The 21,472-nt window shown below is 47.4% G+C and overlaps 1 protein-coding gene across 2 annotated transcripts; it reads right to left on the reverse strand.

The window, feature by feature from the left end:
* Nucleotides 1-380: 380 nt before the first annotated feature.
* DCAF7 (DDB1 and CUL4 associated factor 7) lies at nt 381-20,392 on the reverse strand. Of its 2 annotated transcripts, XR_010990841.1 has the most exons (8): nt 19,946-20,392; nt 13,431-13,589; nt 12,676-12,787; nt 11,530-11,648; nt 10,473-10,682; nt 8,693-8,810; nt 7,937-8,166; nt 381-418 (listed from the first exon to the last, which is right to left on the reverse strand). XR_010990841.1 is itself a non-coding variant. In XM_068166460.1 (7 exons), the coding sequence occupies exons 1-7, from the start codon at nt 20,081-20,083 to the stop codon at nt 7,994-7,996; spliced, it is 1,029 nt and encodes a 342-aa protein (XP_068022561.1). In that variant the 5' UTR covers nt 20,084-20,392; the 3' UTR covers nt 1,704-7,993. The 2 variants fall into 2 exon arrangements, 1 of the variants encoding a protein (XP_068022561.1); XM_068166460.1 differs by lacking the exon at nt 381-418 and having other exon boundaries at nt 1,704-8,166.
* Nucleotides 20,393-21,472: the final 1,080 nt, after the last annotated feature.

Raw genomic sequence — 21,472 nt, forward strand, 5'->3', positions numbered from 1 at the left:
GAAAGTTTCTTTGGGGCATTCCAAAGAACAGAGCCAAGAAACAAACCCAAAAACAACCTAGGGGGATGCAAATCCATTTCTAGGGTAAAAGACAAACAAGTCTTAGAAGGAAAGCAGCCCTTCCAAATAGAGATTGCTAGAACAAAGTCCATATATAGCTTGAAATCACTGTAGCATCCTTACAGGCAACTCTTTCCACTATGCTCATGAAGCTCAATAAGCCTTTACTTCAATGCCAGTACACAAAGAATTAGAGAGGAATCCACTGCTGTCACACAACAGTTGAGCTGAACTAGAGTTACTCTAAATACTGAGGTCATCAGTCCTGCTTACCAAGGTCTAAGGTAAATTTCCAGGCTCTGCCACCACATTCTCCTTGAGGGCTTGGTTCCAGCAACACTGACCCCAGTGACTGAGCCTGCAAAGAAAGCAGCTTTTAAGAGAGGTCACCCACACACGAGAGAGACTGAGGCACTTGCTTAGCTTCTAATTGCCTTGTCTTCAGCTTGCCTATATCCAGAGAGCCTTAGAGACCAATTATTTGATTTTTTTAAAAACAATGAAAGAAAATAAATCCCTCTTCTCCTAATCTTGAAACCAAAGCCATGCAGGCAGATAATTACCATTTGCTGTGCAGGGAACAAGCTCTCTGCAGAGCAGCTGGAAAACAAAGCACTAACAGCACCCAGGGAGCAGGCAGGAGGTTTGCTTTAAGAAGTAACTGAGGGTGAAATTTAAATCCTAAGCAAGTTCTGCTGTGACTGGGTTCTGCCAAAGGTTAGGGTTGGGCTTGCCACTAAACAACAGACAGATGCTCTCTGTTCCCAAGAGGGAAGAGAAAGGGAATAAGGGAGAGAGATTTGTGGACGGGAAAATGAAGCTAGCTTTAATGAAAAATAATACCAATAAAGTCAAACATATACAAAGAGATACAAACCAATATTGAACACAATCCCTCATGGCAATGACCTCCCTGTTACCACTGATGCTGTGGCAAACGCTACAAAAGTCTCAGACTGGACTCAGCAGCAGACAGGAACTAGACTCAGGAGCTGGATTCTGGAACTGGATTCAGAAACTCATGGGTCAAGATCAAAGCCAGCACGGCAAGAGTCCTCCACAGACACCAGCCACTGCAGCTGTTTGACTCTGGGGTCCTTCAGCTGTATACTGAACATAACAGCCATGGGATGAAGTCCCTTGTTAGACATTCTAGGGACACCTGCCCTGTCCAGTCCCTTCCTGCAGGTGCCACCTCTTAACCGCACAGAGGTTTAGCAGTGACCTTGGTCTGCAGCCAGCCCTTGGTACTGACTAGAAATATTGAAGTGTTCTCACTGCTGAAGCAGCCACTGGGGGCAAACAGGCCCTGAACTGCAGCAAGTGCAGCTGCTGAGAAGGGACTGAGCTGAGAAATCAAACCACTGAAGAGAATTAGTCTTGTTCTAGCTCAACCCAGAACAGGTTCCTAACAATGTGATTATTTGAAGTAACTTGCAGCTTAGGAGTTGGTGGAACTCTCAGCTTTGTTTATCAGCAGGATGAGAGATGAACACACCTCACCAGCTTTACAGAGACAAGATGCAGCAGTCACCCTCCCTTTTACAGCAATAAGCTTCAGCCAGGGTACATGAAGCCTACTTGAAGTGGTTCCCTGCCCACCCCTCCCCAGGCACCAGCTCTGAACTCACCACACAGCGAACTGCAGTCAATCTACAAATGTTCCATTTTTATTACAAAGTATGAAAGGCAGAAAATACTGTACCTAATACACAGGAGGCTGAAACTTAGAAAGAAGGTTAAAAAATCTGAATAAAACTACATAGGAAGCAGGAAAAAAATAGCATAAAAGGATGCAACATTCCACTTTTTCAAGCCATTTCAGAAAATTGCCTTAAAATTGACAGAGTTTCAAACAACATGGTTCCATGAGTCAGGTGTTAAAACCCATTGTAACAAAACCTTTCTGTATTTTTCTCCATAAAAATAAAGGGATATTGGTTGGGACACTGCAGTTATCCATCTCAACAACAGCAGGATAAAGAGGGTTCCTCTAGGACAGGATAGGAGCAAAGTTGCAAATCTCAATACAAGAAGGGTGGGGAGAAGGGGAGAAAAGGAGGACAGGAGTGAAACTACTATTGCTTTAACATAGTTTAGTGAGAACAAGAAGTCAGGAATCTCATATGGATGTTTGTACAATCATGCTACAAAGATTACACCTTCAGGAGATTTACCACAAAAGGGGATGGGGGGAAAACACACAGGGAAAAGGAAAGAAAGTAAACATCTGCCTGGCCTACCGGGGCTAAAAATAAAGAGCTGCGGTGCAACAGGTTTAAATTACATCTCACACTGCTAGCAACCCAAGGGCTTGAAAAGAACAACAAAAAGGATCCTTTTAAATAGATTTCATATTTACCAGGTTGTCAGTAACAAAATCAAAAGCAACACATGGCTTCTCAGCTGCACCAGGCCTCTGCTCACTCACTGGTTCTTGGTTCGGTTTCCACAGAGCGATCCTCCTCTCTCTAACAAGGGGCTGGAGAGCCGCAGGGGTCTGTGCAGACAGGAAAGCAAACTCCCAGAGATGAGAGCTGGAACACTTAGAGAGAGCAGTGACAGCTCACAGCTACTCATGCTCACAATGACTTTTATTTCTATTTATTTTTTCAGGAAAGAGTTTATTTCTTCTTCATTTTGTTAAGTGGTTTTTCCCTTTCTGCAAAGGAATAAAGCGGATGGGAGCCGCGGGGACGTTTTATGACCAGGGCAATGCTAGTTTGATGCTGAGTATCCAAGGCTGCACAGAAGGCCACTGAGATACTGGGCTGATGAAGTTCTCATCTGAAATCAGGCAGCAGCAAGTCTCCCAGGTGCCTTTGCCTCTGGAGTCTGCCATGAATCCCTAGATGAGCATTCAGTGGCTGGTACTTAGCTGGGTTTTTAAGGACTGGTTTTTGGTGCTGGTGAAAAGTGCTGCTTGGAAGTTCTGGAGAAGTATTCCTGAAAAACAAAGGAGCCAGGGCCATGCTAAACTTCTCAATATCCTTGAGAATGGGACATTTCTGACTCTTCTTGGGGAAGAAGCAGGGGAGATACAGCTGCATCTCTATGTCATCAGGAGAAAGTGCTCCTTAAGTGCCACACACAATGAATCCCCTGGACTCTTTGCAGAGATCAGGGGAAACAGGGACAGTACTTCGCCCATTCCAGAACTGCTCTTGGACACCTGCTTTTAATGTCCACTGTCCAATAAATACAAACCTGCTCTGGAATATGGGTCTGTGAGCAGGAAGTATGTATTAGAGAGAACATGTGTTAACTGACAGCCTAGCAGTGGGGATTTGAGGTGGCAGGATACCCAGCAGCAGGCAAACCAAACCCTTCAGTACTTTGATGGAACTCTAACTGTGCAACCCACTGAGCCAAGAGCTCACTTCTGCTGCTGTTCATCCTCTCCAATATGTCCTGAAAGAGTTAAACCACCACTAACACAAGGAACTGGCAAGACTGGGTGAATTTACAGGCAGCAGCTGCATTCTGTTTTTTCCTATCCCAAAAACAAGTTACCCAAAGAATCCAGCTACAGTTTTACACAACCAGCCTTCCACTACCAAAACACCAACAGGGGACCAACAGGGTTACCAAACACCGTCAGGGGACTCTGTGGGTGACAGTCAGCGAGTTGCTTGGGTTGGCCTTGGAGGACTGTGTCAGCCTCAGAATACAGAGCTTCACTTTAACTGCCACGTGCTCATGGTTTTGTTTTGGTGCTCAGTAGGACAGATGAGGGTCCACTAGATACTGCCAACCCCAGCCACAGTTTAGGACTTCAGTGACTGTTGTATTTAACATTTCATACAAAACACAAATGCCTACCATAAAAGGGCTGAGGAAAAGCTGACTCTCCTCCCTAATCTCACCAAAAATATACTTGTTAAAGTGCCATCTGCAAGAGAACAAAACAGACACGCTCGGCTTGCTTCATTTACATTTAAAACAAGCACAAGAGCATCTGTGAATTCCAAGCCCTCAGACTCCTCCCCTCACCTGGGCTCTGGCAGGCAGTGGAGCTGCACTTCAGACTGATGCAGCTCTCTCATTGCAACACCAGGCAAAAAATAGATCTTTTTTTTTCTTCACTAGTACCCAGAACATTCAGGAGAGTAATTACAGCAAAGTTTTGAGAGGATCATTAACTTTGACTTATGAGAGACAATGCCTCCCCCGTTTAGTACATTTCAAGGTTTCACAAGGAACAACCTGTATTAACAGTCTCCTTTCACATCACTCTCTGAAACCACTGTGTTTTCTAAATAGATTGTCAAAGCACTCAAACCCTTGCCTCTTAAATCCCTGCACACAGAAGTACAATTCCCATAGATGCAACCTACCAGAGCCCAGTTCATTTAGACAATTAACAGGCTTGGCACAGACACACTAATTGACATCCGACTTGTTTGCTGTAGGTTTTCACCTCGCTAATGACTTCGACGTGATCGAGATCCCCCGAGTTGAGAGTCAATGTATCAGCAATAGGTTGTCCACGTGGTAGTAGCAACCAATGGAAAGCTTAAGCAGGACACAACCAAACAGCATCTGGAAGTAATTGACTGAAGAAGACTGCTACAGAACTACTTCAGGCAGAGAGAAAGATTTCTGTCCCAGAATGGAGTCTTGTCTGGTGGTTTTCTGCTTTGCTAACCTTTCCCTTCAGGTTACTTGAGCTATGAGGCTTTCCAAAGCAGCTGCTCTTCAACCTCTGCTCCTGCAGTAAGCACAAAAATAACTGAAACCCAAAGTATTTGTGTTCATAAACTCTGGGACATGGGACGAAGTAATGCTTATGGGGGTGTGACACTCAACTGAATGCTAAGCAGGTGAAATATGATAAACTGCCTTCTGATTCAGAGGCTACAGTGACAAGCCTCAGGGGTTTATTTTATCTTGCCAATAAACTTGAGCCAGAAAGTAGACTGTTAGCTCCCTGCCAGGGTGTCAGCAGGTGCTGGCAAAAGGGCACCTAAGTCTCTCACTTCCTTCTCTATATGGGAGTGCCATTTGCACTACAGAACATCTCACCCAGGAGGATTTTCCTGTCTTTTCAGTCATTAACCTTTAAAGAGATTTCTTTGAGAAGAAGCTATTTTAGGGAGCATTTCCCTGCTTCAAAACAGCCTCTAGTGATTTAAAATGCAATTTCACATGAAGAATGACAATGGATTATGCCCAAAGCAATATGCTGCAGATCCAGAAGGAACCCCAACTGGCTGAACAAACAGGATATAGGCTTTATTTAGGACTCACTGGAGCCTACAGGATTCCTTCGCTTGCCTTTGATGTGTTTGGAACGAACACTCAATTCCACAAATGAACTCCAAGCAGTTTTATGGATGGAAGGACTGGCACTGGATCCTTTCACTTTCACAGCAAGATGGGTTTTCAACAGCAGCAAAAGCTATTCAAGACTATTAGTCCCTTTATAGAGGCTCTCTTCCCATCATCCTAAGGTAACAAATTGTATTCCTCCAGGAATAAGCTGCTTTTCCATTCAGCACAGCCCAGGGAGTCTTTTAGTGACTTCACTTCCAAATAAATTATCTAATGTCCCTTTTAAAGCACAATTCTACAGTTGCAAAAGCTGCATTCTTAAGCCAAGCAACAGAGGCATTCCTCTTTTCCTGGCCATCTAGACTTGGAAGCATAAAGGGGCCTACAAAAAGTACTCAATGCTACAGACAGTTCCCTCTCAGACGCGCAGCATATGACGCCTGCCACTGGGAACTAAACACTACATGACAAGCTTGTGTATGTGTTTGTGTGGCCATCTGAAGCTGGGAGTGCCACCATGTGCCCCTGCTAAGAAGATCCTTGTTTTCACTCCACTCAGTGAAGTATTTTCCAGTTTGAGATGGAGTGCTCCTGCAGGAAGGGAGAACCTAATTGTCTGGCTAACAGCGCTCTGCCATCTAGACCAAACCTGTCTGTGGAACGCTCTCCTCTCAGCACTGCTGCTAATAAGCACAAACAGCCTTCAAGTTCGATCAAGCTTGCTGTCAAAAATCCCACAACTGAGCTCAGAACCTCCCTGACAAAAGATGAGCTCCAACCACGGGAAGAGTCTTTTAGTTCCTTGATATTAGAAGGAGTGATGGAACAAAGCTGTCCCTAATGGATTCCTATCAAATGCACAAGGCAGTGCTTTGCTGAGCTCCACGCTGAGCAGCAGCCTGTAGCAGAGTATTTCTGGATGTCCAGAATGACAAAACTTTGCAGGTTCTGTTCTGCATTTGACAGTGCTTTCAGTGGCAGCTTCACTGCTCCACAGTAATCGCTTTTCCCAGCTTGCCTTTGCTGCACAGAGTGACAAGACTCGAGTTTGCCAGTGTCCTACTATTTATAACACTGCCTCCAGTCGCAGGTGAGTTCTCATTAGGTGGAAAGACAATTCTGATACTTTCTGACGTTCCCATCAAAACTCAGCTGGTACCTCCTTACAGACCAGCTAGGCTTGTCATGTCTTCACTTGGGAGCATTCAGCCATCTTATCAGCAGAGATTTTTATCTTGCCTAATCCACTCAGCTTTGACTGCAAAGTATCACTGCAGATCCACTGCTCAAGACAAACAGAAGCCCTTGGGCACGTCCCCTCGAGACAGGAGGATGACAAGTGCTGAACCTTAGCCTCTGTGGCACAATTTCTTGCCTTTTAAACCCATCATCATGCATTACACTAAGGAATCATTTCTTTCAGGGGAACAGCTTTCATTTGGATGGAGGACCAGCTTTTCCATCTCAGCTCACTCCTTCAATAAGACCTGACAGTACAAAGCAAATACATTTTGGGGGAGGAAACAAAAAGAAAATGAAGGGAAAAAAAAGGTTGCTTTGCACTTCTCTGCAGAGCTTCCAGTAACACAGGCCAAATGCAGAGAAGCTCCAAGGTACAGGCTAACCACAAGACTCTTGCTCACATTATTTGCCACTCAAGCAAGCTACAAAGTGTGAAACCATTTTATTTTGGTTTAGAGAGTAAGTTTTCCGAGGGGAAATCATTTGTTTGGAAGCATCAATGCCAAGTCCATTACAAATCACTTTTTTTTTTCCAGGAGCTGTTTACCTCCTGGGAGCTTAAGTCATGCATGTATCTTCTTTCTGAAACCTACCACCATTCTGTTAGCTAACACAGCTGCAGGATACACACAAATTGGGTCAGACTTGAAAAATAAGGCCTACCATAGTAACAACTGCCTCTAGCATCAGAAAAGGGTAAAGGGATTGTGCAACAAGCACTTGTACTTCACAGCACCAGAAAATTCTGCCCAGGTAACCAGGAATAGAGAGAGCCAAGGCAACAGTTAATTCTGGCAGGCCTTTACTGCCAGGGAGCCTGCAGTGTTACTGTACTGTGATCTGTATGGATGGTTAGATCCTGCTTGGGGCATATGGAAGTGGATCACATATCAAAAGTAAGAATCAGGGAGAAAAACCTTACTCAATAGAAAGTTAGCCTAATATATAAAAAACATACAAATGTTTCAACAGTTTAGAGGCAGCAACAACAGGAATGGTCAAGATTCCTGCCAAGGTGGCCGTTAACATCATCGTCTTCCCCCACCTTGTTTTGCACCTGCATCTATTCAACTAGTTGATGTGCTGCCTCAGCTGGCTGACAAACACATGGACATATGCAGCAACTGAAAAGCCTGAAGCTTATTAATACAGTCAACAAATATACAGAACTTCAACTGAGGGGAAAAAACCAAACAAAACAACAAAGAAAATCAGAACCCAGAAGGTCCAAGAGGCTCAGCACGGCTCTGCATTTTAGAGTCTTGGAGACAGGAGGCACCTGCCACTGATTCTTGTAACAGTTTCTTGTAACAGCAGATGCAAAGCAACAACAGATACTGGCCACTTGTGTTGTTCTTACTTTAGAGGGGAGGGGAAATTACACAGCCCTGCCTCAGGGTGGCACGAAGCAGTAAGGTTAGACTCTCAGAATCTCCAGGCAGTTGTTGTAGCAGATAGCTATCCAGTCTGGCTGAGTTGATGCCCACTGTACATTGTTGATTTCTCCCTCTGCTGTATAGGCCAAGATAGGGTCCTCAATGGCACGGGGCATTTGCTGGATATCCCAGATCAGAGCCTGATGGTCATCAGCTGCAAAGGCAAGAGGAACTCAGAAGTAGAATGAAAGCTTAACGAGATCTCTATGCACCGCTACCAACAGGCCTGTGGACCAAGAAGCTGTGGCAGGATATGGCTGTTTGGGAGTCCCAATGAGTATTCAAGTCAGAGACACAATGATACAACTATGCTCCAAAAATAGAAGCTGGGATTACACATTATCCAGGACAGAATTGAAAAGCAAACAGTGGAACTCATATAAATTGAAAACATTTAAGAATTAGATTGCAAAAACAAACCTAAGGAGCACTGAAACAAGAAGAGAGCTCAGCCAAAGCAGATGCAGTCTGGGCACCGGGCTCCCTACTGCCAAAATAAGCTGCAGGAGGTGTCTATTTCCATAAAAAATTTTAGGGAGGTCATTAATAAAGGGCTTCTAAACTACAGCTCTTCTTCAGCAAAGGCAGGCAGGACTGCAGAAATGCTTTGGAGAGAGAGGATTTTGCAGCAAGACGCTCAGACCCCCCAGGGCAGCTGGAGAGGGAGGGCTGACGCTTACCTGCTGTACAAATGTGGCAGGAAGAATGAGGTGCCCAAGCAATTCCATTTACACAGGCTCTGTGGTTGTTTAACCTGGCAACAGGAGTGCAGGGAACTCTGACATCTAGAATCACAACCTTCAGAAACAAGAAGGAAAAAATAAAAGCCACCCAATGAGTAACTTGCATTTGTATTGCTGCAGAAAAGCAAACGCTTTGAAGCAAGGCTATCAACACAGCCCGCTCCTAAAGGACGTGGCTGGCAAGCAAACACTGTTCTCAAGGAATAGCTTCCAGCTGGTCACTCTGCCTCAAAAGGAGTCAGACCTCACAGAGGGAAGGTTTGTGAGTTATGCAACAAGGGCAAAGGAACTGTGCTTCCCTGAAGCAGCACAAGTGACAAACTAAGACACACTGCCTTGTGCGCTGAACCGAGGAGGAACAAGGTGACTCCAACACCTGCATGAAGATTTGTTGTGGAAAGCACCATCCAGCTGGCTCAGACCCTCTGAAACACCAGCTGAAAGATGAGTCAGAGAGAGCTTCCAAGTTTATAATGCCACAGCTACTTCTTGAAGCCCTGCTGAACTTAGCACAGTAAGAATGAAGTACCACTTAGCATAAAATCATAGAACCATCACAGAATGGGTTGGATTGGAAGGGATCTTAAAGATCATCTACTTCCAAAACACCTGCCATGGGCAGGGACACATCCAGGCTGCTCCAGGCCCCATGCAATCTGCTTCTAACACTTCCAAGCTTGGAGCTTCCACAACTTCTTTGGACAACCTGTTCCAGTGCCTCACCACTCTCAGTGGGAAGAATTTCTTTCGAATATCTCATCTAATCTTCCAGTTTGAAGCCACCTCCCCTCATCCTGTCACTCTGTGCTTCTGTCAAAAGTCCCTCTCCAGGTCTCCTATAGGCCCCTTCAAATCCTAGAAGGCTGCTGTTAAGTTTCTTTGGGGCCTTCTCTTCTCCAGGCTGAAAATCCCCAACTCTCTCAGCCTGTCTTCCTTGGAGAAAGGTTCCAGAGCTGGACCCAGCACTAAAAGGGAAGGATCGCAGAGAGCAGAGGGGCAGAAATCTCCTCCCTCAACCTGCTGCTCACACTGCTGATGATGCAGCCCAGGATGTGGCTGGCTTATGGGCTTCAAGTCCACATTGCAAGCTCATACTGAGGTTCTCCTCAACACTGCTCTCCACCCAGCCTGTATGTGTTTGGGATTGTCCCAGGCCAGGTGCTGGACCTTACACTTGGCTTTGTTGAACTTCCTGACACTGACACTGGCCCACTTCTCAAGGTCCCTCTGGATGGATGCCTTCCCTCCAGTGTGTTGACTGCACCACACAGCTTGGTGCTGTCAGCAAATTTGCTGAGGGTGTCTCAATCCTACTGTCCATGTGGCCAATAAAGATGTTAAACAGCACCAGTCCTAGTACTGACCCCTGAGGGACATCACTCAGCATTTGTTCCAATTAATCATACCCCAGCTCAGGCAGACTCAGATTCACAGACTACATTGAAGGGACCCTTGAAGGTCATCTTGTCCAACCCCGCTGCAGTCAGCAAGGACATCTCCATCTAGATCAGGCTGCTTGGGGCACATCAAGTCTGATCTTGAATGTCTCTAGAGACAGGGCCTCAGTCACATTCCTGGACAACCTATTCCAGTATTTCACTACTCTCATTGTAAAGAGCTTCTCCTGATGTCCAACCAACATCTACCCTGCCCCCTTACTCTGCAGAACTAACAGCCTGAAGCCACCTCCCAAGGGCTAAAATCCCAACCAGCTCACCTCCATGCCATCCATGGCCATCGTAGCGAGATAGTTGGGATCCTGCTTGTTCCAGCAGAGACGCAGCAGTGGATGGTGCTGTGGGTCCTCATAGATGATGGTGCTGTGCTCCAGATGACGAAGATCAAACATCCTCACTGAGCCATCTGCACCCACTGAAGCGAACATATCTCTGCCACCACCTGCGCGGCTGAAGGCGATGTCGTACACCTGCGCAGGAGCAGCGGAGAGAACAAACGCAGCTCTGATGAGCACACTGCCTCCTAAATCACAGAGCAAGGGATTTCATGTATGGATAGAGATCGAGTTGTGACACATTCTGTCAACTGCTCCAATGTTCCCAGCAAGGTTTAAGTTATTCCCTTGTCAAAAGAAAGGGGGGGGGGGCTTAAAAGGGTTATGTCATTAGAGGATCATTCACTGAAACTAAACACAGAAAGATGATAGCTAAGCCTGAGAAACTGATATTAACTGCTGAAAGATATGATGTTAAAGACTCCTGCAACTAGTTTGTTGCCTTTGCTATGCAGTTGATTCCAATTCCAGTTTGTTGGCTTACTTCCTTTTTTCCTACTGTTTTGGAGTGCCAGGGGAGGTTCAGGCTGGATGTTAGGAAGAAATTCTTCCCAGAAAGAGAGATTGGCCATGGGAATGTGCTGCCCATGGAGGTGGTGGAGTCAGCATCACTGGAGGTGTTTAGGAAGAGACTGGATGGGGTGCTTGGTGCCATGGTTTAGTTGATGAGATGGTGTTGGGTGATAGGTTGGACTTGATGATCTCTGAGGTCTTTTCCAACCTGGTTAATTCTATTCTATTCTATTCTCTAGTAAAACAAGCATGCCCTCCGATCCAGATTCTCTGATGAGTTAAAACAGAGTAGTTTTGGTAGCCAAGAGTATAGCTTTAGAGTTTGGTACTCAAAACAGTATTATCAAATATAATAATCTCAGAGTAATTATCAATACATTTTTCAAGACCAGAGGGGGGGAAATCAGAGTTATCTTCCTCTTCTACCACTTAAGAATCTGCCAAGCAAACAATCAAAGCAAGCCATCACCTCTTTGTCGTGTGCAATAAGTTGGGTCTTCACATGGCCAGAGACCAGATTTACCCTTCCCAGAACCTGTCCTGTCTCCAGACCCCAAATAGTGCAGGTTGTGTCAATACTAGAGGTACCTGAAACAAAAACACTTGTTAGCAAGACTCATACCATCACTGATTATTTAATCACTGGATTAATATCCCTCTGACATCTCCAGACCAAAAGAGCGACAAGGAGCAGCAGACAATTAAAACCCAGGCTGTCAAACAGCTCACAGTCCGCCGTGCATTTCAATGACCCAAACCTTTTAGCTGCAGGAAGATTCTTCCACACAGGAATAAAGTGTAAATAGCTCATGTCTCCTTCAATCTATTCTGCAGCCTGATGCAGCTCTGAGATCAACTCTCCCATCCTGTAAATCTCAAGTGCATGTCAAGCCCCAGATTCAATCCCAGCGTGGCGATAGCGTGTCATTGTTAATTGATTGCTCCTGTGGACTGAAGGTTGGGCCAGCAGTAAAGCTCTTAAGAGATGAGAGATGCAACACGCACAAAATAAATCATGTAGCAAATAATTACTAAGACATATTATCACTGTTAATCTCTGGGCAAATCCCCCTGACATAAATGACTGTACTCTTCTGGGAGGGAAACGAGCCTCTGCTGGATCAGACATCTTGGATTCACAATTTGGCCCACAGGCTATAATTAAACCTTAATCATTCAGCCCCCCTCCTCCAACTGAACTAAGGGCTCCTGGCTCTACTCCTGCTGCTGAAATGGCTTCACAAAAGACAAAGCTTTTCTATCCACTCCAGAACACTCTGCAGTAAGTCACAGGAGTTCATGCATGTCATTAATTAGCACTATGACACCAGCTTGCCAGCCCTGAAAAGTGAGAATCCCTGTCTACAAATAAGGAACATCCCTAATCCAGCTGTAGTCACCCATTCTGCACTGGACAAGGCACCTTTCCATGCAAATTGTCTCAGTAAGCTGCTCAGGTTTTATTCATGCTATTTTAACCTAAGACAGTGGCAGTTTCTATGATGGAGAGGTCCATGTGCAATGGCACCAGTCAGTCACAGCCCAGACTTCAGCAGACTGACTTCTAAAAGCCTGTGTTTTCCATGCTGAACATGTAGCATTTTGTCACTCTCACCTAGAAGGTAAGGATCCACTTCATTCCAGTCAAATGATGTTAGAGGAGCACAGAAGTCAGAGTTCTTGTTGTTGTTCAGCAAACACTCCAGCCTGGTCTCTGTTTCACCCACCTTTAGGGAAAGTGAAACAGCTGACTGAAAATAGCAACATCACACCACTTGTTCCACTTGCACTTCCCAAACACAAGGTGATAAGTCTGGGTTTCTTTCCTCTTGGATTTACATCCTAAAGCTCTGGAAAATCCAGCTTTAAGCTGGAAGAGGGGAGATTTAGACTGGAGATTAGGAAGAAATTCTTGACAGTGAGGGTGGGGAAGACACTGGAACAGGTTTCCCAGGGAGGCTGTGGATGCCCCTTCCCTGGAAGTGTTCCAGGCCAGGCTGGATGGGGCTTTGAGCTACCTGGTCTGGTGGAGGCCTCCCTGCACATGGCAGGGGGTTGGAACTGAATGATCTTGAAGGTCCCTTCCAACCCAGACCATTCTATGCACCTCTGATCTTTAACAAAGTGATTAAAACAGCAGCTGCCATGATAATTCTGCTTCTCCTGTAAGCTTTGTAATCCAGGCACATTATTGCAGTTAAGAAAAACTACTGAGTGCTCTGACTTGATTTTATGTCTTAACCTCCACACTGCAGCAAGGGCAAGAAAATAACTCACTTCAAAAAAAAGTCTGATCTTGAGTGAGAATAGATCAATATGCAACACAATTAGCACCAGGGCTCATCTTTGATCTAGGGAGGATTTACTCACCCTCCACACTCGCAGGTAGTCACCACTGGTTGCCAACAGGTCTGGGTACACTCCCTTGGTGTCTGGAATCCACATAAGCTTTGTGGTAGGGTAGGGGTGATCAAAGGTGTTCCTGCAAATGAATTCTGAGCTCTCTTCATCCAAACCAACAAGCTGCACCTGTAAGAAGAAAAGTATCTTATAAAAGTTGTACTTCACAAGGACACCTTCTGTGGCCTCAAGGACCATCCTGGCAGTGGAATGATAAATTGTTAAACCTTTGCTTCCTGGCTGGGGCATGTAAGCAAAGTGAAGTGTATACAATCACCAGAGTGCCCTGGCTTTGAAGAGATGATCTCAAATGAATTGAAATCCAGTCCTAAAGGATTAAAGCCCACCCTTCTCTCTTCCACACTGCAAAGCCTAGTTTAAATCACAGACTTCAACTGCACAAGCATTACTGCACTCATCTTTTAACTGAGCTGATGTGGTCAATGTCATCTTCAGAGGGCAGGACAAGCTGTAGTTTGCACAACCACCACCCACAATTAAAGCCCATACCATGGAATTCTTGGGCAGACCACTTCAGCTGGCAAGTTGTTTGCAGGTCACATTACCTGTCACAGCTGCACAAAATTAATACACAGATGAAGCACAGAATCAGAAGGTAAAACAGAAGTCAAACTTTATAAAGCAATTGGGAAGCTAAAATATTTACATCATTCTTCAAATGTTCTGTCTGAACTGACCAAGAAAGCAGCTTTGCTGAAAGATCCTAGGTAGCTGAATTCCAAATCAGGGTTTTGCTGCAGAGCAGTGACAGTGGGAAGGGCTAACTTGCCCAGCTGAGAGTGATGCAAGACAGAGCAAACATGAAACTATCTCCACATAGCTTGGCCATGACAACACCTGAGGTAATACTCCAAGTCCCAGACATGATGTTATTAGAAAAATATTGACATGTCAGAAAGTGCTCAGAGAACAGCAATATGGTGCTGGGAGGGTGTATTTAACCCAGCAGTGGCTGCAGGACCCAAACAGGATGAAAGCCCCACTGTGTGAACTGCTGTGCAAACACAAACATTATGGGGACAGCTCGCTGCAACTGGTTTGTAAGCTGCTCACCAGAGGAACTTTCCAGACAGCAGCTTCCTCCTGGGAGCAAGGGCTTAATGGACTTTCCCTGAGATGTTTATCTGGAAAAATCCTAAGCATTTTGGGATGAGCCAGTGGGTTGTTTGCTCTGGTGGGGGGGGCTGGACTTGGTGATCTTCTGAGGTCCCTTCCAGCCCCTAACATTCAGTGAACAAGCTGCACATTTTAAAAGCTAGGCTGGAAATCTACCTTCTTTTGCCCACCTAACAGAAAACCAACAAATGCTTCAGTGGATCTTGAACTGTAACATCAGCAGCTGTAAGCCCACTTAGAGGCTTTTAACCGAGGCAAACCTCACCTCCTGCCACAACGACCTCCGTCCTTTTCACCCCATAGCAAACCCTAAACCCCATACCCAAACAGACCTCTAAAAACCTATGCATTTTGCCTGCCTCACACTGCTCTAGCTGCTCCTTGCACTTCACACTCCAGTATGAATCAGTCAAGTATCTCCCAGTCTTCAGAAGTGATTGACAAAAAGCTTTCTAACTCCTTTAGGGATCAGAAATACTAAGCGGATTTTACAAAGGAAGCAAATTGTCCTTGGTGATAGAAAATCTTGTGGCAAGGTCAGGATCAGAAAACAAATGACCTCTAATCATTTCTTCTCCTTTGCTGATGTTGTTTGCAGCTCAATATGAGTGTATTAAGCCTACACAAAGCCATCATAACCACCAGCAAATCTCAAACAGCAAAGCACCCACTTTCACGGCTGGGACTTCAGACATTCCTGCACCACACATCCCTGTTTACCCCTTCCTCAGACCTGAAGGTAAAGCAACGATTGTGCAGCCACCCAGGATCCTTGTGAGCTTTGAGGGGCAAGTCAGGTTAGAGCACAAAAATTGCATTAGCAAGAGCAGAGCTCCTGGCAGCTGCTGAAGATCAGGTGCCCGACACCGCTTGTCAGACCTGGCAGCAGCCTGGGCTAACTGAGCAGGAGTCTGCCCAGAGACAGGAGCAGAAAATACTGCTTGAGAAGCTCTGCTCTCTCCTAGCTCAGCATGTTCAAAGGCATGACTCTTCTCTTTAGACCTGACCACATAGAGTGATTACAGCATCCCTCTATTCATCCTCTTGTGCAAGCTGACCACGAGGAGAGGGAACGATGGAATGCTTTTCAGGATGCTGATTGTATCCCAGCCTTGTCTCTCCCTCCTGCAACTGAGGCAAGATCTGCAGCTAGCTGCCAGCTACTGCACGAAGGAGTGCCTGAAGTCCAGCCTAGATAAGGCTGAGGTGATGCTAATAGGGAAGTAACTGGCAGTCAAGATACAAATTGAACCATTTTACATCTCCCTGTAACTCATTCCAGGGGGACAATGAGGATCAGAGTGTTCCATCTCCATTAGCTTTGCAATTATGCTGTGACAGTAGGTAGGAATGCTAAATAATTATTTGTTTCTCCAATACATCAAGATGTGCTAAAATTGGACCTGGCTCTTCCTATCAAAATCCAAGCCCTTATCAACACATGGCTTAATTGCACCAGTGCACCAGAGTGAAGAAGTGCCTCTGAAGAGCATACTTCCAAAACATGACGCTTCACAGAATGGTTTGGGTTGGAAGGGACCTTAAAATCATCTAGTTCCAACCCCCCTGCCATGGGCAGGGACACCTCCCACTAGCCCAGGGTGCTCAAGGCCTCATCCAACCTGCCCTTGAACACCTTCAGAGATAGGGCTACCACAGCCTCCCTGTTTCAGTGTCTCACCACCCAGACTATGAAGAATTTATTCCTAACCTCCAGTTTCAATCTCCCCTCTTCCAGCTCAAAGCCACTGCCCCTCATCCTGTCACTACAAGTCCCTCCCCAGCTCTCCTGTAGCCCCCTTCAGGTACTGAAAGGCTGCTCTAAGGCCTCCCCAGAGCCTTCTCTTCTCCAACATGGTCCAAAAGAAGCCAGCACAGAATTACACAACGTGGAATTTGCCAACAGCTGACTTTGTGTGGCCTGGTTTGAGGAACAGTGAAGGAAGTTCACAGTTGTTTGTGTAAATCCCCTATATTGCTGTAATCTAATTAGTAACCACTACAAATGGCATGTTATAATTATTCTGGGGTCATGTGCCAGCAGAGATCTCACTACACCAATTAATCTTTCACACACAATCAATTTGTCTTTGCAACTAAACCTTACAGGAAAAAAAAATGACCCTCTGGTGAAACAAGCACCCTGAGCTCCCCGCTTCAAGGCAGGAGTTGGTGGCAACCTGGGGAGCACGTGCTCAGAACCTGTCAGCTTGCTCCAGAGATGGCAGCAGGCAGGGCACAGCACCTCCCTCCACTGTTACCTAAACCAGACTCCAATTTTGTCCTGCAGGTAGGATCCCCAACTCAGCCTTTCCTGACGTTTTCCACGTGGTTCCTGATCCATGAAGCCACAGTCAGTCGTTTATGAACACCCCCATGCCCTCCCATCACACCAGCAATCCATGAAGGCTGACACAGCCTGACAGCAGTTTCCTAACCCAAGTTCAGGAAAAACTACACCAAATAATCTGAGTTCTTCCAGCTGGAGCAAGTCATCTCACTTTGGCACCAGTGATCTGACAACAAAGGTGTACAAGCTGAAACAAAACTCCTCTGGGTGGGCTTCAAACTGCTCCTTTGAGGTTTGCTCTTTGGTCTGTTGGTGTGTGGGGTTGATAGGGGTTAGAAGAGTTTGGGGATTGGGAAAAGCAGTAAATTAGGGCCTGGCTATCAGTAGATTTGAGTTCCCCACAAAACTGAGGTGCAAACAGCCATTTTATACTACTACAGTCAAGAAGAAACTCCTCTTTCTTTCACTGCAGTTCTCTCACAGTGGCCTCACCTGCTGCAACAAACAATTGGGGCATTAAGTCTTTTCATCAAAAAGCTCCTTTTTAAAAGGAGCTCTGAGCCAGAAGAGTAACAACAAAAAGATATCTCCACCTATTTGATTGGTTTTAAAGCAAGCTAGCATTGCTCTTCCAGCCCATGTTTAAGTACATGAGGGTAGGGAAGAAAGGCAGTTATGTGGAAGAAACCATTGCAACATCAGGGACAGAAATGGTATTTGGAGCTTGTGAGGAACCTCTGTGAGTTTCTTTCTCTCTTTGCTGAGTGCAAAGAAAGTTAAAATGAAAATGAGTTTTCATTATCCTTTTAATTGGTGCCAACTGTACCTGGAAGTGTATTTTGATGTCAGAAGCTGGCAGTATGAAATATTTCAACTGTGAAGGGCAAATCATGCAGGAGGACAAAACTTTCACACATGCCCTGTAAAAACCTGGTATCATTGCTTACCCCAGAGGTCAGGCTATAAACTCAGCTATTCCAGACCTTCTGCAGCACATGATGGGCTACTTAAACAGGGCAACTTCAGTTCCTTCCCTTTGTTCCTTTAATTATGCTGCTTACATGGGCAGAAGCTGGAGCTGGAGCAGCACACAACTAGTGTGTACTCAGCACAACTGTAGCATATCTGTCCAGGAGTTCCCAGGCTGGAGCATGAAGCTATTCCCTGTTGCAGTATCCTCTAAAAGATTCATCAGAGAGACACCATAAAGACAGTGCAGATGAAACACCACTCTCAAGCTTGTTCTGGTCCCCAAAGTAAAGGAGGCAACATCAGTACTCTAAGCAACACAACCACTTGCAGTTACCCAAGACAGCTCTGTTCGCTGCCTTCCTACAGCTGGAGGTTGTACTGAAAGCACTACAAAAATACCCCAAACAAGCAAGAAAACCACAACACCCCTGTCCCCCACCCTGAATTATCTGAGACACAGCAAAGTGCAGGTTGTGTTTCACTCCATTTATTGTACAAGTTTGACTTGTGATCATACATCATCTTTATTTCTGTAGCAGCAGCATCCAGGTTGGCATTTCTCATACAAGTGGTTTCCAGCTCTTTACACCACAGAGATCTCACAGCATGTGGTGCCTATATGGACTGAAGTGAAGAGAATAGTCAATTCCTGAAGCTCAGAGGTCAAGAGAACCCCTGAGGAATATTTACAGACAGCAGCAGCAACTTACACACTCCTACACAATTTCTGTCTGCAACATCTGTGAGTGTAAAGGGCTGAAAAGAGAGGGGTTGAGTCACCTCCTTCACACTTGAAGCCTGAAATGAAAAGGCTGAAATCAAGAGCAACCCCTGAGAATGGTCCAAACCTGAGGAGGGTAAGGACAACATGAATATAGATCCCCCTCATTAACCTGTATTACCTCCTTCACACAAAAAAATCTCTTTGCAAGTTTAAGCTTCTCCAAGTACAGTTTGAAAACCAACTTCAAAGTTCTCAAGCTGAGGAACCTGCCTTTCCCCAGCAGCACTCCCAAACCCACAGCAGCACTCACCTGTGTGAGAGGCCAGCTGACACACAGCCTACTCGTACAAGCTGAGCTACAAACTCAGAAGTATCATGTCTAGGGCCAGTACTAGTGCAGAAATTCAGCTGCTGCCTGAGATGTGTCCCCACACCTCCATCACCTCATTGCACCCCTGCACAAAGCCCAGTCCCCACCACACTTTCTGACACCAACTCTTTCCTCCGTTAAACTTGATACAAGCTACAGAGCACACAGGCTGCAGGCACACAAAGCTGCACTTGCAAAACCTTCAGCTTCACACAAATTGCAGGATGCTCTGTAGCTATGCCTGTTTCCTCACCTCTCTCTTCCACGTGTGTGAATTCATTGCACCAGGCCAGCAATCAAAAGTGTGTTCAGCAATGTCTGCACGAGTGCCTGGAGAGGTGAACAGGTAGTTTCTGCTACCAGGGTAAAGTTCTGCACTTACACCTGGCAGAGAAACACCAGAGACAATCTCATGCCTCATTACACCCTTGCTCCCAGAGGAAAGCAAAGGTTCTGAGGAACTGGTGAGAGTCCTTTATGAAGTTATGGAGAAAGTTACCACAGGAAAGTCCTCCACAGCAAGAAAGTATAATCAGAAGAGCACATTTGCACCACAGCCTCAGACATCCTGCACTGCACAAACTTCAGTGCTGGCCACACACTTTTACTCACGCTGAAAAACACAAGGACAAGTATGCTGGGGCTACAGGGCTTCCTCTGGCTGAGGAGCTGGCAGCAGCAGCACCCATGGCCCTCCCCGCCCCCAGCCCCTCCGTCTCCCAGCAGCTGAGGGCTCGAGGGAGGAAAATAAGCCTGAATCTAGGCCGGCACCCTGCACTTCAGGGGAACATCTGACGGCTCTAGTCGGTTCCCAGTGCCAAGGCCAAGGCAGGAAAACTCCCTCCAGCGACATCAACCGCGGGGCTATGCCCGGCACCAGGGAGCCGCTTGAGCCATCAGGATGAAGGGGGTCAGCCCTCTTCACCGCCTCACTGTCCCGGCCCCACTGCCCGCCGCCGGCAGAGCCGGGCCCGGCCGCCGCCGCTCCCCACCTTGTTGTTATACTCCTCCACAAAGCTGCCCAGCGCCAGGCGGAACCGCTTGTCCGGCCGGACGCTCCAGTTCATGGCGTACACGGTCCAGGGCGCCTCATATTTGTAGATCTCCTTCCGCTTCCCGTGCAGCGACATGGCTCGGCCGAGGGGACCCCGGGCGGCGGCGGGGCTCAGGGGCACACCGGTCTTGGCCGAGGCGGGGGGGCTCGGAGGGGAGAGATGGGCCTGAGTGAAGGGAGCGGGAAGGCGAAACGCGCCGGAGGGGAGAAGCTGCGCGGCCAGCCGGGGCGCAACGAGGCCGGAGGGGTGGCAGGGAGCGGGGGGGTGGCAGGGAGCGGGGGAGGCCGCAGCTCAGCGCCGCGCCCCCAGGCCCGGCTCCAGACCCCGGCGGCGGCAGGAGCAGCGCGGAGGCCGTTTGGGATTCGGCCCCTCACACAACGGGAACGGAAGCCACGCGCGGAGCCCCGCCCCCTGCGTGCTCGTTGGCTACACGGCCTGTCACTTAGAGTCTCGGGCATCTATTGGGTAGTTTTCCCGTCAGTTTGACCCTTTTCATTTTTCTATTGGTTTCTTTGCCTTTCATTCCAAACGGCCGCGCACCCCCTGGCTGAGATACCCTACCGGTGCGCTTGTCCCCGCCCCAGGGGGCGGCCACGCTCCTTCTCGACACCTTACTGGCTACCGGGGGTCGCAGTGGCGAGAGGTGGGACCTCGAGTCCTTCTTGACAATGGATTGGCTGGGAGTGGTGTCAGTCACGTCAGCCAGGGGCAGCCAGGGAACGCTTTGGGCCCCCGGTGGTGTCGCTCGTTCGGGTCCTGCCTCCGCCGAGTGGTGAAGGGGAGCGGGCTCGCTGCCGATTAACCGAACCTTAGCTACGAGGGGTTATTTTTGGCAGCATTGGCGCGTGCCCGGCACCTTACTCGGGGAGGGGGCGCGGGTGGGCACTGGTTGCCCAGGCTGCTCCTGCCCGGGGTGGGGCGCAGAGGATGGGGACGAGGTGTCCTGGGCGCTGGCAGGCAAAACCCCGCGTTATACATAAGCCCTTTGTGGGACTCAGGCTGCCTGGGGCCTGGGCAAGGGCTGGCGGCTGGTTTTAGCCCCGACATCACCCCCCAGAGGGAGATGACTGGTGAGAGGCAGGTTTGACGCCCTGCTGAGTGAGGTCTCCTCTCGCCTGTCGAGGCTCCGTGGTGTCCGCTGTGGGTGATGCTGGCCCTAGCCCTCCCGTTGCATTTTGACGGGAGCCTTGCTTCAGCAAGGGATGCAGGATGGGCTTTAGGGCTTCAGGCATCGCTGTGCTCATCTGGAGTCCCAGCTGCTGCCAGGTCTCGTGGTGTAATCTGTGCCTGAGGTGTGTTTGTGAGGTCATTTCTCATAGGCAGCAGAGCAGCAGCAGGCTGGGCCAGTAGAAAGCTTTTGCAAATTCCTGCTGAGCCTGAACTGCGTCCTGTAGGGAAAGAATTGCTCAGCAGAGCCTTCCAAGCCCTCATCCTTGACCTGTAAGACCTGCATGGGGCTCCATT

This window comes from Melanerpes formicivorus, unplaced genomic scaffold (assembly GCF_026170545.1).
Source record: "Melanerpes formicivorus ecotype bairdi unplaced genomic scaffold, bMelFor1.0.p_v2 SCAF_100, whole genome shotgun sequence".
Taxonomy (NCBI): Eukaryota; Metazoa; Chordata; class Aves; order Piciformes; family Picidae; genus Melanerpes; species Melanerpes formicivorus.